Source organism: Adiantum capillus-veneris, chromosome 12, assembly GCF_014529385.1.
Source record: "Adiantum capillus-veneris isolate H3 chromosome 12, ASM1452938v2, whole genome shotgun sequence".
Lineage (NCBI taxonomy): Eukaryota > Viridiplantae > Streptophyta > Polypodiopsida > Polypodiales > Pteridaceae > Adiantum > Adiantum capillus-veneris.
The window spans coordinates 96,376,459-96,398,687 of record NC_140942.1 but is presented as its reverse complement, the minus strand read 5'-3'; the positions used below and the strand labels follow the sequence as shown (position 1 = coordinate 96,398,687).

The 22,229-nt window shown below is 43.5% G+C and overlaps 1 protein-coding gene and 1 pseudogene across 1 annotated transcript; both read left to right on the top strand.

The window, feature by feature from the left end:
- The first annotated feature begins 14,125 nt into the window (after positions 1-14,125).
- Positions 14,126-15,735, top strand: LOC147446179 (uncharacterized; annotated as a pseudogene).
- Positions 15,736-18,488: 2,753 nt separating this feature from the next.
- Positions 18,489-20,974, top strand: LOC147446178 (11S globulin seed storage protein Ana o 2.0101-like). Its single transcript, XM_086525452.1, has 5 exons — positions 18,489-18,898; positions 18,999-19,195; positions 19,384-19,788; positions 19,952-20,169; positions 20,286-20,974. Exons 1-5 carry the CDS (start codon positions 18,523-18,525, stop codon positions 20,608-20,610), a joined length of 1,521 nt encoding a protein of 506 aa, XP_086381578.1. The 5' UTR covers positions 18,489-18,522; the 3' UTR covers positions 20,611-20,974.
- The last annotated feature ends 1,255 nt before the right edge of the window (positions 20,975-22,229 follow it).

The following is a 22,229-nucleotide window of genomic DNA, read 5'->3' as shown; positions in this document are numbered from 1 at the left end:
AGACTCAACTTCAAACCTGTTTCCATGGGAGTGGCAATAGGTTTGTAATCCTCAAGTCCAAACTTACATAGCAATGTCTCTATGTAACTTTTCTGACACAAGGAAATACCACCATCACACTGCTTAAACTGTATACCCAAGTAATGATGCAACATTCCCAAATCTTTCATCTTGAAAGTGCATTCAAATCAGCCTTAAATTCAGCAATATGTCTCTCATTTGGTCCAATGATCAAAAGAAATCATCAACATAAAGAACCACAATGAGAAGTACATCACCCTCACGCTTTACATACAATGTGATTTCTGTTGGACTGTTACGAAAGCCTCGTTTAACCAAATGAGTGTCAGCTTTCTCATACCAAGCATGAGGAGATTGCTTCAACCCATACAAAGCCTTCTTACATCTGCACACTTTGTCCTCTTGTCCTTTTATGACAAAACCGCGAGGCTGCGTTACATAAACTTCCTCAAATATGTCACCATTCAAGAAAGCAGTAACAATGTCTGATTGATGTACATCCCAACCAAAATGAGCTGCCAATGCACATAGAAAATGCACAGTAGTCATACAACAAGTGGAAGCAAAAGTCTCTTCATAATCTATGCCTTTTTGTTGTGCATAACCCTTTGCAACAAGTCGAGCCTTATGGCGATCAATCTCACCATCCGGCTTGCAAACCCACTTCGTACCAATGGCCTTTTTGCAAGGAGGCACATCACATAAAGTTCATGTGTCATTTTCTATGAGTGCATCATATTCTGATTGCATGGTAGCCATCCAATTTTCTGAATTCTATGCTTCATCAAAAGACAGAGGCTCCTCAACATCATGTAAGCTAGACACAGCCAAAGCATAACAATCTCATGCATAAGATGCATGGCGAGAGCCTGAACGAGTACGACTAGACAAAGGTGCATCCAATTTACTGTCACGCAAAGTGTGCACCAGCCATTTTGGCATACCTCTAGCCTGCTTATTTTCAGCCCTTTCCTCATCAAGTACATCATGTACATCTGCATCAGTAATAGGCTGATCTAGAACATTTTCAGAAACCCCCATAGGCTGTACATTTTCCTCATTGGAACTTACATTCGTATTTCCACCACTGAAAAGAGGCAACAAAGTGTCATAAATGTCCTGTGAGCTTACATTACTGTCTCTAGTACATGACAACAAGGGCTGAACAGAATCTTCCACAAACACTACATCCCGAGAAACCAGAATATGTTTTGTTTGCGAATGATACAACCTATAACCTTAGCTTTCAGCACTATAACCAACAAAAATACATTTGACAGCCTTATCATCCAATTTTCTGCGGTGCACTTGTGGCACCAAAGCATATGCCAAATAGCCAAAAACATGCATGTGCTCAATAGAAGGCTTTCTATCATTCCATGCTTCATATGGAGTAATATAATGCAAAGCTTTTGTAGGACACCTGTTTAGTACATAAGTGGCACACATGATGGCCTCAAGCCAAAAAGAATGCGGTAAAGCTTGACTTTTGACCATACATCGTGCCATTTCCGTCAGTGACCTGTTTTTCCTCTCAGCAACACCATTTTGCTAAGGTGTATAAGGCACTGTACATTGGTGTTTTATCCCACGACTAGCCAGAAAAGCATTAAATTCATGAGACATATACTCCCCCCCTCGATCGGAACGGAGGGTGCCCATAGTACATTTCGAGACATTTTCAGCCATAGCCAGAAATTGTTTGAAGCACATAAAAACTTCGGACTTCGCTTTAAGTGGAAATACCCTTGCATGCCTGGAGTAATCATCAATGAAAGTCAGGAAGTACAGGTAATTGCCCAAGGACGGAGTTTGCATGGGTCCACAAACATCACTATGCACAAGTTGCAACCTGCATGTGGCCCGGACTGAACCATCCTTTGGAAACTTAGAATGTTGCATCTTGCCCAAAACATAGCCTTCACAAACATGTTTGAAAGGTTCTTCAAGAGGTGTCAAAGAAGCAACCATATCAGATTTTTGCAAACGCAACAAACTGGCAAAATTCAGATGACCAAAACATGCATGCCAAAGTTTTGCATCTAAAATAGCCCTTGAATCTGCAACAACATTTGCAAAATTTTGTCCACACTTGTCATACAAAGTGAGCTTATACATCCCACGGCACAAAAGGCCAGATGCAACAATTTCATCACCAAAACTAAGATCATGGCCTGTACATCTGTCATCCACAAATTTGACTACAAGTCCAAGTCTAGCAAGTGCGGATATAGACAAGAGATTCTTCTTGATCCCAGGTACATAAAGTGCATCAACAAGTGTGAAAGAACTGCCATTAGCAGCAGTAAGCACAACCTTTCCAACTCCCTGAACTGGATAAGAGGCATTGATGTCACAAGTGACTAAATTCTCATGAGGGACAGACTCGAGAGAGGTAAACAATTCACGATGTGAGGTAATGTGCTTTGTAGCACCACTGTCAAAATACCACACATCTGAATCTGCAGCAAATGAACAAGCATGCATCATGGACAGTAGGATTGTAAGTGCACTTTGCGCTAAAATCCCATTCTGCATCAACATCAGCATTACTGTCTCCTTTCACAAAAGACTCGACAATGGCTGCATTTGTAGTGGAACCAGCATTTGCAGTGGAACCACCCTCTTTCTTCTTAGCCTCTTTGGCCTTCAACTTAGGACACGACTTGATCTAGTGATAATTAGCTTTACAATAATGGCAACGCATCTTCTTTTTGCACTTATCACCAGAATTGCCAAACGAAGTGTTGCCAGCAGAAGCATTAGGAACAGTATTTTTGCCGCTCGCAGCAGAACCATAAGAAGTGGCTGCATTACTATTACCACCCTTTCTTTGAGAAGCAATAAAATCCTGTTGAACTGCACGACGCTGCCTAGTCCTGTTTTTCTGGAAAGTGACTCTTGCAACAGGAATGTGCATAATGCATCAAACTTGACAACTTCAGGATTTCCTTGGGTCATAATGAGAATTAAGTCCTCTAGAAGACTATTGGACAGTCTGCCAAGGGGTCCAATGAGCATTCAGTAGCCCAATGGCTTGCCTGATTCCTATTGGCCAGGAGGAAAAGGGGTCCAATGAGAGTTTAGTTGAATTATTAAATTACCTTAAGCTCTCAGAAAAGGGGAAAGGGGGACACATGTCAGAAGGCTATCACTTATACTGCTTAATTGTCATTGGCTAGCTCTATGAAGGACCAATGGGAGGACAACAAGAGCAAATAGCAAGGGGGCTCGCCCAAGAGAGAGAGAGGGGGCTGATTTTTGCAAGGCATTATCACACACACACTCACACAATCTCATGTGTGAAGTAAAGAAGACTCTCTCTCCTTCTCAAGCTTTAATGGAAAGCTTACCACCTACTCCAACCTTGTAAGAAGGGAGGCCTACACCAACAACTCTTGGCTTTGTGATGCAAATCCAACCAAGAGCCAAGCTTCAATGCATGCTCATCTCCTATACCATGCTAATTACTAAGCTAAGCTATGCTAATATGAGTGATTATGTGAGGAGATGTACATCTTTCTCATAAGATACTCCTTCTTCCTCTCAATCTACTCTCATACCCTACTAGCTCTCACCATCTTCGAAGGTGTGTGAGGTTTTGGGTTTGAGACCGGGGATAATTGATGTTGTGTTTGCTAAGTGTTTTTCTTAGTGCATGAATCTTTCATCTTTATTGCACTAGCTAGTCTTGAAGGAACACAAAGAATTGTATTGTACAATGTCTCTCTTGATGGGAGAAACCATATACAAAGCCTTTTGGAGGGGGGACCGGCTCCATGAAAATCCGGTCCTCAACTGTTGTCAATAGCTTAATTTCTCTCTCTTTTGAAAGTATTGTTCATGCTATCTAACTAGGTGTTATGCTTTTTGTTGCTCTCTCCACCCAAGCACTCTTGTAATTCTCATCAGGAATCAATTCTAATGAAATGCCCACTATGTTCATGCTAATTTCCGCTACATACAAGTTTCATTGAATGAAATGCATATCTATTATAAATTTCAAGTTATGTTGTCTTTAAAAATCACGAAACATGTTAACATTGTAGCATAGATGGAACCTGTGGAAACAAAGGAGTTAACAACAAAGATCAGAACTCTCACCTACGTTCAAAGACTATTTTTAAAACTTCTAATCTGTGAATTTTTGACAAATAATATACGCCCTTTGCCTATTAAATCCGTAAATTATTTTCCCAATTTCATTTTACAATACCCTTCTACATGTGACTATCACGTGAGTGCACCAGAAGAGGTTATTAAATTTCATTTTTTTCTCACATATATATGTGCCTTGACCACCCGGGGGGGGGGGTCACTTAATAATGAAGTGACTATCACGTGAGTGCAGTAGAAGGGGTTATTAAATTGCATGTTTTCTCACATTTTCACATAAGAAGGGTACCATTGGGAGAAAAATTTACACATTGAATAGGAAAAGGTTGTATTTTATTTGTAAAACATTCACAGATAAGGAGTTTTAAAAATACTCCTTGAACCCATGCGATATACATAATTTATACATAGTGACCCCCCCCCCAAGCCTGTCCACGGAGGAGATCACGTCTACATTGGAGAGTGAGACATGCAGCGAGCAGTTCTTTGAGAGCATAATTCAAGTAGTTTGGACACACTTCTCTGCTTACAATGCGAAGGCTATCCATACGATGATGGATAGTCACTACAACATAACCCAAAGTTAGCGACACCCTATATATCGATGCGTGTACCTTTCCACGCGGATATTGACGTTCTTTTACCCCGTCGATATACAGGTATTATGGCACTCTTCCCCCCCCCCACCCCCCAACCCCTCTCTCTCTCTCTACATCATGTGTGTGTGTAGGAAAGAGATAGAGAGAGAGAGAGAGAGCGGTGTGTGTGTGTGTGTGTGTCGGAAAGAGAGAGAGAGAGAGAGAGAGAGAGAGAGAGAGAGAGAGAGAGGTGTGTGTGTAGGAAAGAGAGAGAGAGAGAGAGAGAGAGCGGCGTGTGTGTGTAGGAAAGAGAGAGAGAGAGAGCGGTGTGTGTGTGTGTAGGAAAGCGAGAGAGAGAGAGAGAGAGAGAGAGAGAGAGAGAGAGAGAGAGAGAGAGAGAGAGAGAATGTGTGTGTGTATAAGAGAGAGAGAGAGAGAGAAGTGTGTGTGCGTGTAGGAAATTAAAGAGAGAGAGAGAGAGAGAGAAAAAAAAAATGTATGCGTAGGAAATTAAAACTAGAGAGAGAGAGAGAGAATTAATGTATGCGTAGGAAATTAAAATTGAATAAAGAAATGAAATGAAATGTTATATTAACGTCTTCAAAAGACCAAAGTGACCTATGAGACCAGAAAGTTACAATGTGGTGGATCTGATACAAAGTCAGAATAACAAGATGACAAAATAAAATATTATGGAATCCTAAACTGTTGGGTGTGGACTAAGAAGCGAAAACAGCTAGCTGGGATAGGTAGATCATAGGAGATCCAACATCTGTGTCGCTGGCGGACCTCATCAATCTCCTCCATGGTCAGTAGTTTGATCGGGCGTTGTGCATGTCGAGCCAAAGTGACCTGGATCCTCTGATGTAGCCTTTGTCGATGTTGTGTAGTCTGGTCTCCGCAGTCGTGGGCGTCTGGATCTCCCTAGCTCAGTTGCTCATTCGATCAGTAGAGAGAGAGAGAGAGAGAGAGAGAGAGAGAGAGAGAGAGAGAGAGAGAGAGAGAGAGAGGAAAAGAGAGAGAGAGAGAGAGAGAGAGAGAGAGATAGGGAATAGAGAGAGAGAGAGAGAGAGAGAGAGAGAGAGAGAGAGAGAGAGAGAGAAGTGGAGAGGGAGAGAGAGAGAGAGAGAGAGATAGGAAAATAGAGAGATAGCGAGAGAAAGATCGAGAGAGAGAGAGAGAGAGAGAGAGAGAGAGAGAGAGAGAGAGAGAGAGAGAGAGAGAGAGAGAGAGAGAGAGAGAGAGAGAGAGAGAGAGAGAGAGAGAGAGAGAGAGAGAGAGAGAGAGAGAGAGAGAGATCGAGAGATAGGGTACATAGACAGAGAGAGAGAGAAATAAAGGGATAGAGAGTGATAAATATATATATATAGAGAGAGAGAGAATTAACTAGAGACAGCTACAGAGGTAGAGAGAGAGAGATAGATTGTAGATAGAGAAAGAGAGAGAGAGAAAGAGTTAGGTTGGTTGACCAATTGTGTGAAAAGGACAGAAACTCTCTCTATCCCTCTCTCTCTCCCTCTAGAAGAAACTATGGAACTAAAAGAGGCAAAGGGGTTTTGCCCGCTACATGCATTGCCATGTACACGTGGGAGTGCACGTATGTGTCTACCCATATAGGATTTGACCAATAAAGACGAGATTTTGACCCGGTGGTCCTGATCTTCGTACACCTCTGGACCATGTGTACTAATCATTGTAGATGGCAACGTCATCAACTAACATGGAGGAAAATATTGCATGCTCGTGCACGCTCTGCAAGTATCAAATCCTACGCAAGCTTAGGATATGTAATGAGCATGTGCACAAGTACGGAGAGTTTGCTAGAGAAACCGTATAGAATCTACGATATGACTCTACGGAACGGGCATTGATTTTCGCGACATAGCACCTACATCTGAAGGTCCGACCAATATAGAGACAAGGATGGAAGCAAAAAAGGGCTTACAGATAGAAGACGACGGCATGGAGGAGATGCTGGATGCCTTCTTCCAGACAAGAGAGGAGAACGCTAACGAAGCAGCACCAGAAGCCGTGCGCCTATCTCATGAAGACATGTTGAGGAAGTTGGCACGTCAACCAATCTATGAAGGCGCCAAAATATCTGTGCTTCGTACTTGTCTAGCATTTTTGAATCTTCAGTCAGTGTACGGGTGGTCAGATGTAAGCATCACTGCTTTGTTTAGGTACGTAATTTACAATTGAGATTGCAACAATGACATGCTTCGAGAGCTTTTTTAATTAATGCGGCTTAAACAGGTTGTTGCGGGAGCAACTTCTCCCGGCTGGCAATGAAATGCTCCCCTCCAGGCCAGACGCAAAGCAACTATTGACCTCAATTGGCTTGGACTACAACAAGATTCATGCATGTCCAAATGATTGCATTCTTTTTCGCAATGAATTCACAGATTGTCTGTCGTGTCCTAAGTGCGGAGCAATGCACTACAAACAAGATGCAGTTGGCGAGACAGTGCCAGCTAACGTGTTGCGGCATTTCCCTATTATTCCTAGGATAAAAAGCATGTTTTGTTGTGGTTCCATTGCAAAGTTCATGCGGTGGCATTCTACGAAAGATCCACTGACGCCATCACTGTTATCTTCCAGATGGCCATCACTTGCGCGAAGGTCAGCTTGGTCGTGTCGAATGTCGTCCTATGCATGTACAAGAGTGGCGTCGCCGATGGGAGCAACATGAGGGGCAACCTGTTCCAGGACTGAAACGTTTGTCCATTCTCCATACGTTGCCGTACTGGGGTGATCTACTAATTAACCATTTGCTGGATCCAATGCATATATTCAAGAATGTGGGAGAGCTCCTCTGGAAGACAATCATGGGAATGAAAGAGAACTGAGCTTCAGGAGATGATTTGCAGTCAGTTGGAAAGATGCCAGAGCTGTGACCTTTCACCAATGCAGCTGGCCAAACAAAACTTCCAATAGCGCCATGGGTATTGCTAAAAAGTGAAGAGCGACAAGTTAAAAGGGTGATTTCAGAGTTCAGAACGCCAACAGGATATATGCGATGTCTCAAGATAGCATTCACCCGTGACGATCAACTGTCAGGACTGAAATCGCACAACTGGCATAAGTTCTTGCAATTCATTCTTCAAATTGCGATCAAGGGGTGTTTAACGGAGGAACTGCGGACCTCCATATACAAGATTTCAGAGCTAGTGCGGTGGATATCTTCCAAGGAGATACAAAAGGAATCTATTGCAGTCGCAAGGGCTAACTCCATTGAGGCAGTTTGCATGATTGAGAAGTATCTACCCACGAGCTGCCTAACTATCCAAATGCACTTGCTCGTCCACGTAGTAGATGAGGTTGCAGTGGCAGGTACACTCCACAGCCGTTGGATGTTCTTTCTAGAGCTGTTCATGAAAACACTTAAGGGTTTTGGTCGCCAAAAAGCGCATCCAGAGGGGACCATGGCAGAAGGATGGCTGGTGTAAGAGTCTCTTGTCTTGACGACCAAATTTCTATCCGTTTTTGACCCAGAAATTCCTCGACTGTGGAGCGATGAGGAGGATGCAAGACTGGTGGGAGAGAAGCCGCAAGGGCAAGGGGTGTCGAAGAAAATGAACGATGCCATGTGAGAAAAAATCATGAAGTTCTGTATACTAAATTCAGCGCCGATGCAAAAATGGCTTTAAAGGTACGAAGAAGAGACGCAATAGGGAGCGACACGATTTCAGGCGAAGCCGAACGACTAAAGGCTTACCCTTGCCAGACTATCTTGCTCCTCTACCCGAATTCCCTACAAGACAGTGAGAGCAGCTCAACAGATCGGAGAACCAATATCTCTAGAAGAGGAGGAGCTGGCTATTGGATGTGACTGGAAGTATCATACATACATGGCACTATGGTCGCATGGAAAGCATTTCAGAACACAACAAATTGATAGCATAAGAAACACGTTTGACAGTGGGGTAATGGTTAGTTTCATGCAAAAGAGCAGGGCCAGTGCTGCCAGAGACACGAATGAGAGCACTAGCAACCTGGATTACTGTGGTCTGGTGTCAGATATCTTGAAAGTCAGCTTCAGGTGGTTTGAGATGTTTTTGTTGGATGTGAAGTGGTTTTAGGTTATTACTTATGGTCGCAATGCAACGGTACGGAGAGATGGAAACAAGCTTGTGCAAATAGACTCTACAAAGGTTTGGACAGATGCGAGGGACACATTTGCTCTCCCCAAACATTGTGAGCAAGTGGTCTTTGTACCGGACCCTCGAGAATGACAATGGTGGTTTGTGGTTCAGGTTGCTCCAAGAAATAAACAAGTATTTGAAGGGCAAGAGATCCTGGAGGAAAGTAGGTCAGACGACGTTCATACTGCAGTGACATTAGATGAGGAGGACGAAGGTATGGTAGAGGAAGCTGACAGATATACGAGAGATGACGCAGATGAGGCAGAATTGACACTTGTAGATGAAGATGCAATGGATGAAGACAATCTGCCAGAACGAGTTGGGGCAGAGTTATGTATGCAATTAGAGATAGACGATGATACGGTGCAATATCTTATTGATGATGCCTCACTAGTCGAGGCCTAGGCCTGTAAGTGTTTGCACAGGCGCACTCGCCGATCTCGATAATCGTCAGGTGGAGGTGGTGGTTGCTGTGGAGGAGGGTCCACCAATGCTTCGACCCCTCCTCGCTCATGACTCCTCTCTCATTACTTATGGACCATGGTGCAAAGTGGAATCAATACAATATGTGGTTTGTTGTATAGATTTTATATCAAAATACCCTCGTGCAAAGTTATTCAATGTTGCAAAAATTGAAATCAATTTCTACTTCGGGGCGCCCAATAGGAAATATGTAAGATAGCACGTGCAAACAAAACAAGAGATAGATAATCTTCCAAAAAATCCAAGGCTAAGTCACTCCTTTCTATTTCAACATCAAACTTGTGTGTCAGACATCAAAAGCTACTTTTTTTACCGCAAGCTTGATCCAGTGATTTGGCATAGCTACGAGTCTTTGAATGCAACAAAACTTTATGCCTTATAGTACGAGAAGAGTATCCTTAGCGATCTTGTGTATTCAAATGTTATTTATAACACTTGGACAAAATTGTGCATAAGATAATCAACCTATTTTGGAGCCCTAAGCACTCTATGGCTTCTTCTAGACATGCTCTACCTATTCCACCAAACGCTTACTTTTATTATCCAAAAACTTAGGTTTTTAATTACAAAAGTTGGATTTTATACCTTAACCAAGGTTCAAAGAATGGATTCCTAGCTATTTGGGCTCAATACAAAGCTTTAAAACTGCATATGATTACAAACTTGGAGGTCCTCAACCGCTTTAGACTTGTTGGCAATCAATTATATTACAATGGATTTGGAATTTGCGGGATTTCTCAGTAATACAAAGGGGTTTAATACAATCAAATGGATTTAAAAAATGAGTGTCATCCCTTTTAATGCTCTTTCTCCGGCTCTTGTTAGCTGAGCAGCTAACACTCATTCAACAGGTCATCACCAAGCGGTTTCAACTTGCATTACCAAACGCAATTTTAAGATGCATGGTCTGGTTGGGGATGCATGGATTGCAAAAGCTTTTGCAGAGAAGGGTCGAAGGGGTTGGAGGTGAGGTTGAGGCTACCATGCTTATAGTTAAAGAGTCATTGATTGTGGAGGATGCTATCAAGTTTTCCCTCACCGCATGCATGTTGCTCCACCTCACCTTTATTGCTTCTCTGCAATTACATTCACTCCCAAGTCTAGCATGTTTGCACCTTCATCATTACACTCAAATGGGCTAGCAATGTCTTATCTAGCTTGTCAGCTCATCCTCTAACAGGATTTGTGGCCGCTCGTGCCTTCCTCTTGCACCTATGGACTAGTGGACATGATCCTCATCATCATGTCATCAATTGTGCATCATGCCCTAATGGGTCTTGCAAGGGCAAGTTGCCTCATTTGGAGTGGTGATAATGATGCAACTTGTAGCTTCATCTCGCTCTTCTACTCATCCTCTAGCAACATTTGTGGCTGCTCGTACCTTCCCCATGCATCTATGGGCTACTAGGCATGAGCCTTTTCATTAGCTCCTCCACTGTGCATCATGCCTTGATGGGTCTTGTAAGGGAATGTTGCTTCATCTGGAGTGGCGATAATTATGCAACATGAAGATTAAATCGTGGAAGCCATGAAAAGGCAAAACGTTCACCCAAATCAGTAGCCGAGTATTCATACATTGGCCACTACTTTTGTACATAACTAGCTAGGTAGGTAGGCTAATGAAGGTCCAATAAGGGATTCTTCAACCCTAAGGCTACCTATTATTGTGGTTGGCAATCATATTGCAAATTGAGATAAAGAGACATGGGGTGCTTGAAATTATTTCCTCCTATTTCTTTCTTTTTTTCCTCACAATTGTCAGGTATATTAGCTCAACAAAGAATGTACATTGAGCTTGAAGTGCATCTGCCTTATCCCACTATTGCTATACTTGCATGATTATTTTAAGATAGTGATCATATTTACTCAAGGTTTATGACTATCCATATCAAGGATGAAATAGATCGTGAGTTATTATTATCCAATAGTGTATTATCATGCCTGCAAGAAAGTTTAAAAATTGTTGTTTAAAATGCTCGCGAGGGTGTGTGTGTGTGTGTGTGTGTGTGTGTGTGTGTGTGTGTGAGAGAGAGAGAGAGAGAGAGAGAGAGAGAGAGGAAATTTGAACATGATAGGAATGATGTCAAGAGACATTAAAGGTCTTTCCAACCAATCTAAAACTGAAGTAGGAAACAAAGTCTAGCGGAATGGGATGATTAATTTCTATGATTATTATATTCAAGAATTTGTATGAAGGGAGAGAGAAAATTGATATGGCACATACTACTGACAAAGAGACACTTCCAATTCCCTTTACATGTGTGTGTGTGTGTGTGTGTGTGTGTGTGTGTGTGTGTGTGAGAGAGAGAGAGAGAGAGAGAGAGAGAGGGTTCAAAAATCTTGAGCATAATTTAGAGAAGGCTAACAAAGAATATAATTCTCTCAAATGATTATTGCATTTATATATAACATCATAAAAAAAAACTCTCGTTAAATATCATGCTAGTTTGGTGCCCTCTTTATATTTTTCTACCTATATTACTTTTAATTTTATTTTCACATGTATATATTTCTAGACCACTCAATATTTGATTTTCTAACTTATATTATTCACTTATATCATGAGCTCATCTATATTTTCACTTACAGACCGCAAAATAAGGTCAAGGATATATGGCATGCATGCATTATGGAGGGCTCACTCTTGGAGGCATTCAAAAGAATCATCCAAAGAGAGACCCCACAAAGCTCGGGGGGTGCACTATGTAGTCATGTTAATGTATAACGTGAGTTCGAAAGGAGGGGTTTTAAAATGCAAACAATTCAGGCAATTTAATAGGGATACATTAAAATAAGGGGCCATTTTATTCATTCAGACATGTTAAAAGAGGGGTTTTTTTAATACCCCGCGAACGCACGTTATATAGGGGCATACTGAATGGTGAACCCCCCGAGCCACAAAGACTTTGTGTAGTGGAAGAATCATGCTGGTTTTGAAGAATATTTAACGTCCACTTCCTCTCCAAATTTGGAAAAGTGAGTTGAACTTTTGCGTCAGCTTTTTTAAAAAAAAATTCGGAGCTACGAGCTGTAAAATATAATTTAATTGGTGGATCCCAATTTGCCTATGCCATGTAGCCACACTCCCTCTTCCACTTTATCATTTTGCTCTTTTACACACACTTTTATACTCATCATTCCCATCTCTCAACTCTTCTCTCTGCGCCATACTCACCTTCTCCTCAACCTTGAAGAATAAGAGAAACCATGGTGAACTCGTGACTCTTACACACACTTCTATTTCAAAATTGACCTCCTAGTCTCATTCCCCCCTCCTCCAAATTATCGATTTCTAAAAAAAAAACCACAAAATTCAGCTTTCTCTTTTAAAGAACAACATCATGTTGATGGCTTACTCAACTTCAATCATGTTGATGTCATATCACCTCCATTTATCTCCTCTCTCTTATATCTCTCTATCCCCACCACCTTCTTGATAATTCTAAGCAAGAAAATAGATAAAATGCTAAAAATCTAACCCAACCACGGTTAGAGGAGTAACCCTAGTCCTAAAAAATTCTATAAAATGAGGGTGTAGCTAGCACAAAGGGATACAAGCCATAAGCAAGAGCACCATCCTATAGATTTAGAAGCCAAGCTTAATCTAGTGGCACTTTACATCTTGGCTTGTTTTATCCCAAGGGGGGAGCATTGCCACTAGAATTACATGCTTTTTCCGACTCAGATTGGGCTGGTTGTTTTGAGACGCGAGTGTCCACAAGTGGTTTTTGTTTCATGCTTGGCAGTTCATGTATATCATGGTTGAGCAAGAAGCAACCTACTGTGGCCACTTCGAGTTGTGAGGTTAGGTACAGGGCAGTCTTCACAGCTACGGTTGAGTGTGTATGGCTCAGACGCCTTATGGCTGATTTGGGTGTTGGACAGGACACTGCCAACACTATCTACACCGACAGCCAGAGTGCATTGGCAATTGGTAGGAACCCATTTTTTCATGCTCGTACAAAGCACATTTAGGTGCATAACCATTATGTCAGGGAGAGGATCTCAGCAGGAGAGATCAGCTTGGCTTATGTGCCAACACAGGACAACCTTGCAGATATTTTCACAAAGGCATTGTCTCATGAGAAGCTTGAAGCTTTCCACAAAGCTTTGGGCTTACTCCCCTTTATGGAATGATCATGTCCTCAGGGCATGGCACTTCCCTTTACTCATGTGCAATCTCTCGTTCACCGCATCACTCCAAGGGGGATTTGTTACCATATACATGTGGTAGTGATGTGTGTGAACACACTAGGATCGCCGGGGCATTTTTTCCCTCTTTAGGAGGATTTTTTCCCCCGAGCATTGTATATACGCCCATCACTGTAGGGCTATCTATCTTTCCATTGCACACTAAGTAATACACTCTCTATTGTGTGCCTTGAGATTCCTTCGTCTTCTCCAAGCTATCTGTGTTTCTCTGCAACCCTAATTCCAACACTGCTGAATGTGGATTGTTGCGGGGCTGAGGAAGACACAAACCTGTTTGCTGCAACAGTGCATCACGAGACCTAGGTATGTACATAGTGTATAGTGTTGTATGTCTATTATAATGGTAAATCGAACTGGTCTTTGTTTGGTTTCGTTGTCGCCATGTGTATGTACGTTTACATGTCGTAGTTCACTGGGTTGTATCTTTAGGATTGTTGTGAAATGGCAAGGATGAAGAATCTTTCGAGGTCAGGAGACGTACAACCCTCTAGTTCAAAGAGACCTTGAGGGAGGCCTAGGCTCTCGGAAGAAGAGAGAATGGCGTGTACCGAAGGCAGCAAACCCAGGAAGATGGTCGAGCTAAGCATAACGGTGTCTTTAGGCGGTAGTGATGTGGATGTTGCTCTTTCTCCAAGGTTGAAAGCCTTTGTGGAGGCCCGAGGCGGTCGTCGGCATGTGCTCTATCGAGCGTGGCGGCACTGTCTTCCACCTCCACTTTCAGATGGTTGTTCGGATCATGGAGACTTTGATTATTGCAGTGAGCAAGAAAAGAAAGCAGTACCTAGGATGGGATATTCATAGTCCTTTCGGAGCGAATATTGTCTGTTGTGCCCTCAAGCAAAAAAACATGCACACCTTTCATGGTATGCTGGGTATTGTATGAAAGATATGGATCAACCACATTATCAGAACTTCTCGCATAATGTAACAGTTGATGACATCAACAAGGGAATTGAACTATACACACAGTATGGGGCAGATGAGCTAAAAAATAGAGTTTGTCTGACGCATGCGAATGTTTTTGATCGTGCACTTATGTATTGGAAATTCTAGTTGAAGCACCCAATTGCTAACAACTTTTTATCAATGTTGCACCATATGCTAAAGTCTGGCAAGTACTATCTGTCTTCCTCGTGGATAACACCTTTTCACGGCCATGGAATGCCGTTGAAAAAGATCAAAGCATTATATGGCAGACCATGATTTTCCCTTCTTCTACGACATATTAGGATGTGATTGATATTTTTGTTCTTGACGAGGCTTACACGAACGCGCAACCTCACATCGACTGGTTCCTGAGAAGGTGGGGAGAAACGCACAGGTAGATTGATTTCTTCTCGTTAACATTAGTTGTGCTGCAATGGTAAATGTCACTGCTAACATTGTTAATGATTTGCAACTTGTTGTCAGCGATGAAGGGAAAACTGCAGTTGCCTAACCGACAGATGTTCATGAAGCACTAGTCGACAATCCTTCAACTTTTAAAGGGAAAGAGAAAGTTGTTGTGCTGGACAATGAGGAGGAAGAGGATGCATCTCTTCGTGCAGATGCTTGCGAGGGATTCATCGGAAACTCTTCAGCTGTAAAAGGCAAAGAAAAAATTATTGTGCTCGACAGTGAGGATGAAGAGGATGCAGCTCTCGGCGCAGAGTTCATCCCACTCCTCACTAGACGAGGAGTCACTATTATTGCTAGTTAAAATGATGTATATAATATATTACAATCACTTCCGCGACGGCTAGTGTTGTTGCGTTTTTCTCTTAAACATTTCTTGTTTTTTTGCAGGGTCGATGGAGCAGTCTAGCCCTCAGGATAGTGCAGACACACAGCCACCAGAGCCGCCAACATTGGACGATGATGCAACGCTCAACAGACTGCATGACGTGCTCCTACAAATGTGGCGCCAGTTGCGTGGAGACACTCCCGAAGACTAGACTACTCTCCGCACTTCATTCATAATTCTGTAGATAACTTAAAAAATATGATTAGCGAGTACGAAGTGAATGTAACAGACGTACAAATCTCCCAATTGCAAGAGCAGATACAATGCTTGCGCACTGAGGTCACATCATTGAAGGTGCAGCTTAACAGACTTAATGCAATTGTAACCAGATTAAATAATATTACCAATAAATTTTACCGTTGACACTCTTTGCAACTGTGTTTCTCACAACTTGTAGTCTCCTCTTGTTTCATTAAGCACTCTGTAGCGTTTCCGATCTCTTTCACAGATGGTCTATGGCATGGGATATTTTTTACCAATAAATTAATGGATATGTTTTCCGTTCTAAACCCCTTTCTCTGCTTGTGCTTTTTCCTTACGGGTGTCCGATACGCACGGAACCCGCCTCTTACTTCGCTTTTACCCTCAAATACGTTTCACCTTATGTAGATGCCAAAGAATCTTCGATGTAATGAATTTCTTTTCTACTCTCCCAGTAGTAGCCTATCAGTCACAATATCAAAATTGTAATCTTTATATTAAAAGGCAAATTTCAATTTTATCGTTGCGTGTAATTAAGCGTTCGTGAGAGAAAGCTGCATGCCATGAAGAACAAACGTTTCCAAATGGAGAGGGGGCTTCGCAGATCAGGCGAGCATGCTCTTTCCAAACTCATCTTCCAGCTGCGCGCTACTATAAAAGGCGACCATTGCACTCTTGTTTTCTTCGTGTATGGTACGTCATAGCTAGCTAGGTGTAGCTGTAGAGTGCAGCCCACTAGAGTTGTAGCTATGGCGCGGGCAGGGCAGTTGGTGCTTTGCACAAATCAGCCCCCTCTCTCTCTTGGGTGAGCCCCCTTGCTATTTGCTCTTGCTATCCTCCCATTGGTCCTCCCTAGAGCTAGCCAATGACAATTAAGCAGTATAAGTGATAGCCTTCTGACATGTGTCCCCCTTTCCCTTTTCTAAAGGCTTAAGGTAATTTAATAATTCAACTAAACTCTCATTGGACCCCTTTGCCTCCTGGCCAATAGGAATCAGGCAAGCCATTGGACTGCTGAATGCTCATTGGACCCCTTGGGAGACTGTCCAATAGTCTTCTGGAGGACTTAATTCTCATTGGTTCTTTTATTAAGTGTTTTTAAATTAATTAAACTAGATTTACTCTAGCCTAATTCTCATTGGTCCACCTCCAAGGCCATCCAATAGGAATTGGGTACACCTTGTGGGCATCTGGGCTAGGGAGATGAAAAATCCCTCCTATGTAGGGATTTGTAAAGACTTTTTTGTACACACACAAAGCATCCAATTCCCTTAAGGTTGACCTTTGGACACAACCTTTGAATTTTGGAACCTTAGCATTTTGGAAGTCTTAATGGGCTGAACCTTAGGGTCTTTTTAGCCCATTGTTGCACATGGCTCTTTTCCAGATGGCCCCCCCTTTGGATCCCTATTTTCCCTCCTTTGGATCCCTACTATGGCCGATCTGCTAGCTTAACCAATATTCTAGCTTTTTCTCCCCTGGCACTTTCCCATATTAAATGATTAGTTTACCATGAGAAAATCATTTAGGAGAATTAGATATTGATTATTATGACATGAAAAGCTAGATCAGCACACTTCAAAAATTAGAAAAAATATTTATAAAACAGTAAACCAAATTTATTACACAACAAAAGACATGAAATTAAGTGAAGGATTATACCGTCTGTCAGGCTTATGAAGGCTTGCGAAAGCTTGGTAGAGCTTAGGACAACTAGGAAGTTCTCAAGGCTGGGAAGCTTGGACGTTTTTAAAGAGAATGGGGGACCTAGGGTCCCTCTTATATAGTGCCCTTAAGGCCCATCTAGCTATGCATCGAGCCTGCCAAGTTGTGCCCCCGACGTGTGGCGCAATTATTTCGACAGGCCTAGGCGCTATACCGGTGGGCAAATCCAACCAACCTACCAGATTCCCTTCAAACCACATTGTCATTTTTTGTGAATGTGAAGATTGATGGGGGACCCTAGGGCCCTCTTATATAGTGCCCTTAAGGCCCGTCTGGCTATGCATCGGGCCTGCCAAGTTGTGCCCTCGACGTGTGGCGCAATTATTTCGACAGGCCTGGGCGCTGTACCGGTGGGCAAATCCAGCCAACCTACCAGATTACCTTCAAACCACATTGTCATTTTTTGTGAATGTGAAGATTGATGAATTGAGAATTTAGTTAATTAACATTGTGAGCACACAAAAAAGTTGTGATTAGGTGAATATGAAATCCCAAAATGAGGCTTGTGCAATCCCTGTGCGGCTTGCTGTTTGCAAAATGTGGGGGCCACCCTCTCGAGACTTGCAAGCTTGTCCACCACCCTGTTGAGGCCCTACGTCGAGGCTGCACAGCAATGCAAGCAATCTTTGACCCTCTCACCCCTCCTCTCCCATAGACACCCGCCCTCCTACGCTTGCAACCCTCCAAGCCCCCAACCCACCACCCTTACAGCCACTAATTCATGAAAGCCACTCTTCGCAATCCTCTTGCAACGTACGACAATTTGCCAACATGGAGATTCCGACCTCGACGGATCCACCTCATCACATTTTTGCCAACGTGGTCGTCCTTGCCCGTCCGAGAGCTCCATGCCAGCGTCCGATCCATGTTTACTTTTTTGTTTTGCTCACATCATGGACGACGCAGATCGCCCCAAAAAATGCACACGACTACTCCTCCCTGGTTCTTTTAATAGCCCGTGGCATATAACAATGGCTGACTAGGCAGCACGTCACAAATATCAAATTTGTAATAAATTTCAATTTTATTGTTGCGTGTAATTAAGCGTTGGTGAGAAAGAGAACTGCATGTCATGAAGAACAAACGTTTCCAAATGGAGAGGGGCTTCGCAGAGGCCGCGACGTATCGACACTGCGAGCATGCTCTTTCCGAACTCATCTTCCAGCTGCGCGCTCCTATAAAAGGCGACCACTGCACTCCTGCTTTCTTCGTGTATAGTACGTCATAGCTAGCTAGGTGTACCACTAGAGTTGTAGCTATGGCGCGCGCAGGGCAGCTGGTGCTTGGTCTTCTTCTGGTCCTTGGCCTCTTGACCACCTCCTTGGCGTCTCGCGAGGCCGGTAGTCGTGGTCGCAGGGTGATGGAGCCTCGTGAGCGCGAGGAAGAGGAAAGGGGAAGACGCCGTCATCGTGGCCGCGAGGAGGAAGAAGAGCGACGTGGCTTATATCCTCAAATCGAGCTCGGACGGCCTCGTGAGCAGCTTCAGTCAGAGGGGGGACGGCTTCGTGTCTGGAGTGAAGAGATCGATGCCATTCGCAACGCACATGTGGGCATAGCGGAGCTCGACCTGGAAGAGAATGGGTTGCTGGTGCCACAGTATACGGATGCGGACAAGATTGCCTATGTTTTGCAAGGTGCATTTTGCATTTTCATATTACCTTTGTAGTTTGTGATAAATGGCGTCGACTCTCTTGCCTAGCTCTTGTTGAATGGTAATTGTAATTTGCGGTGCAGGGTGCGGTAAAATGGGCGCCGTCATCCCCGGTGCTGAGAGCGAGTATCGGCGAACTTATATTCGGAAAGTGCAGCGGGGGGATGTGATTGCCCTGCCCAAGGGCACCGTTTACTGGTGGTATAATGACGGCAATGAGCGTCACCGCATTCTATGGGCCGGAGATACCAGCTATGGAGCAAACCCCGGGCGCTTTCATGTAATTAGCAAACCCCGTGCATGCACTTAGACATTAGCCAGTGCCATATGAGATCTGCATATTGTGAATGAATTAGTTATTTACTGCTGGTAAAAGTGGAATCAATGCTATTGCATCTACTAAAGTGCTCAATGCTATGTACTGCTGGTAAAAGTGATCAAATGATAAGAATGGACTTTTGTATGCAGCAATTTGGACTTGCTGGTAGCAAGCAGGCCAGGTTTGGATCTGTACTTCATGGATTCAGCAAAGACACTCTCGCTAAAGCATGGGGTGTCGACGAGCAAACAATCCAGACTCTCCTTGAGAACCAAAACGAAGCAGGCATTGTGAAAGCGAAGCAAAAGATCCACTTCCCAGAGATACCCGAGCGGCGCAGCTGGATCAGAGAGGAAGGGGGGGAGGAGGAAGAGAGAAACTACTTGAAGGAAACTTCAGACCCTTTCTACTTTGAGGAGCTCAAGTACAGCATGAGGGATGAGTTTCCGGACTTCTACGTAAAAAATGGCGGTGCTCTCAATAGAGTCAATTGCCATAAGCTGCCCGCTTTGCATCAGATTGGATTTAGCGCGGTGAAGGTGTCCTTGGAAAAGGTAATTAAGACCGTTCCATGTTAGCTACAAACAGTTGTTTTCTTATTATAAATTACAAAGTAGGACAGCCACTAATTACTCGAGGATTAAGACGGTGATTAATTATTAATAAAGGACTAAGACAGACATTGTCTGTCTGATGTTGAATTCTGGCTTCTATCAGAATGCAATGATGGCGCCTTCGTTCGTGCGCAATGGGCACCAACTTTTCTACTTCACTCGAGGGAACGGGCGAGTTCAAGTTGCGAGCGGAGATGGGGAGAATGTGCTCGATCAAGAAGTGCGCGAGGGCACTGTGCTAGTTATTCCTCAGTTCTTCCCTTCAGTGAAAATTGCAGGAGATCAAGGACTTGAATGGATCAAGCTGGTTACATCATCAAGGTTTGTTTTGAACATTGTTGACATCATGTCACGTCATCGTCGTCGCAGCCATCATGTCATCGCACATTATTGAATGATAATGCAGTTATCCTTGTTCTCCTGAATGTTTTTTGCAGCCCTTTCACCACCTTCCTGGCAGGCAAGAACTCTGTCTACCGTGGTATCCCCAAGCAAGTCACCGCCGCTGCCTTCAATGTGGATGAAGAGCAGCTAAGAGAACTCGGCCGGGATGAGGAGGTCTTCTTCCCTCCATCCAAAAGAGGTGGCCGGGGCCGCCAGGACAACGAGAGATACGGAGGCATAGGCAAAAAGCCGGAGAGCGAAGAGCAGCAGAAACGACGTGAAGAGGAAGAGCAGAGCCGGAGACGGCGGGAGCAGGAAGAGGAGAGGTGCAGGCGTGAAGAAGAGCGCAGGAGGGAGGAGGAGGAGACACCAGCCTAGGAAACAAGAAGAGGAGCAGAGGCGGAGGCGAGAAGAGGAAGAGAGAAGGAAGCATCAACGAGAGGTTAATTGGGCTGTGGCTTGATCTCTTACGAGGTGCTGTGAAGATTGTAGCCAAAAGCAGTGGGGTGGCATGTCTAGATAAATAAGAGCTTCAACAGGAGCTTCAACTCTTGATTTGGTTGCACACATGAGCCCGAGTTTTGGAAATATATACCGAGAAAATACATCCACAGTTTTGCAAACCCGCATCTTCTCAGTTTTTGATGCACAGGTTTCCAAATGTTTTTCTGCAGAGCTTTTCCAAATATATATATAGGGCTATGTTTTTGTTAACACAACTTAGTAGTAAAATCTTTTCTAATTGGTTGTCCTCTCTCTCTCTCTCTCTCTCTCTCCTCACCTCCCAAGGCTTCCAAGTAGGAGCCATTACACCTCTGACGTGTTCGCATGATGCAATACACCGCGTCTCAGTAAACCACATCTAAAAATTCATGGAACTCAGATTTATCCATTCCACTGTACATAAATCATGGAATTTAGATTTATCCATTCCATTGTACTTTAGCAACTCCATTTTCTTTTAAAAGTTTCTACGCTCGACACAAACTCGAGCGTATAGCAATATAAAATCTACTCGGATAAATAGAATTTATCACTTAATTATTGAAGGCATAAGATATAGAGAGAGATAGATAGAGAGAGAGCGAGAACAATATTGGGGACCAATAGATGGGTTAATAGTATCTTTATTATTGAGGAGAAGTCCATATAGGTACTTGAACCGATGGTTCCCAGGATCCTCGGCTTTCTATTCCTAGGACGAAACCCTATTCCAAGGAACTTCCGTTCCTTATTCCAAATCCTCGAGAGAACCAAGGTTCTCGCCTCTAAATCTCACCTTCCAAACTCGGGGCATGGCATCCTTGGAACTCTTTTTGGACTCCGGCCGAGCCCAAAGAGTCCTTCGCGTTCTTGGAAGTCCTTGCCTTGGAATTTCAACTTCCGGATCACATCTCAGGAGAGTCTACCACTCTCGGATTCGTGGATCTACTTCCCAAATTCGGGTACAAAATCCTTGGGCTGATCTGGCTCTAGTTCCTCAGAGCGCTTTCTCCTACAGAGAGAGAGGCATTCTCCTGCAGAGGTTCGGAGGTGTGCACACTGCAACCGGGCCGTTGAGAGAGAGAGAGAGAGAGAGAGAGAGAGAGAGCTTCAACCGGCCCTGCTTCTGCACTTCGCGAAACGGGTTTGGGTAGGGAGCAAGTGCTTGGGGCAAGTGTTTGGTGGTTTAGGTGGTGCAAGTGCTTGGGGCTTCTTTCTGTTTTTGGAATGGAGTGCTCCTTGTCAATATACCGGCGTACTTGTATTTTACGACTAGTTACCTTCCCTCGATGTCTTTGTCTGGAAATAGTTTTGGGTAGGAAGCATCCTCGTGGATGGTTTAGGTGGTGCAAGTTCTTGGGGCTCATTGATATTGTTGGAATGGAGTGCTCCTTGTCACTACACCAATTTCATGCTATTTTTTGTTTTTTCTTTTTGCCTATATAATAATGCTTGGTGGGCTCCTAAAGCTGTCTGAAGGGCCTCTAATGTTGCCCGTAGGGTCCCAAAGGGCT

What these genes read in the sequence shown, in the direction of transcription:
- LOC147446178 (XM_086525452.1), top strand. Translation starts at nt 18,523, where the DNA reads ATGGCGCGCGCAGGGCAGCTGGTGCTTGGTCTTCTTCTGGTCCTTGGC. An exon ending in GATTGCCTATGTTTTGCAAG is followed by an intron (nt 18,899 to 18,998) that starts GTGCATTTTGCA and finishes TTTGCGGTGCAG; the next exon opens with GGTGCGGTAAAATGGGCGCC. An exon ending in CAAACCCCGGGCGCTTTCAT is followed by an intron (nt 19,196 to 19,383) that starts GTAATTAGCAAA and finishes TTTTGTATGCAG; the next exon opens with CAATTTGGACTTGCTGGTAG.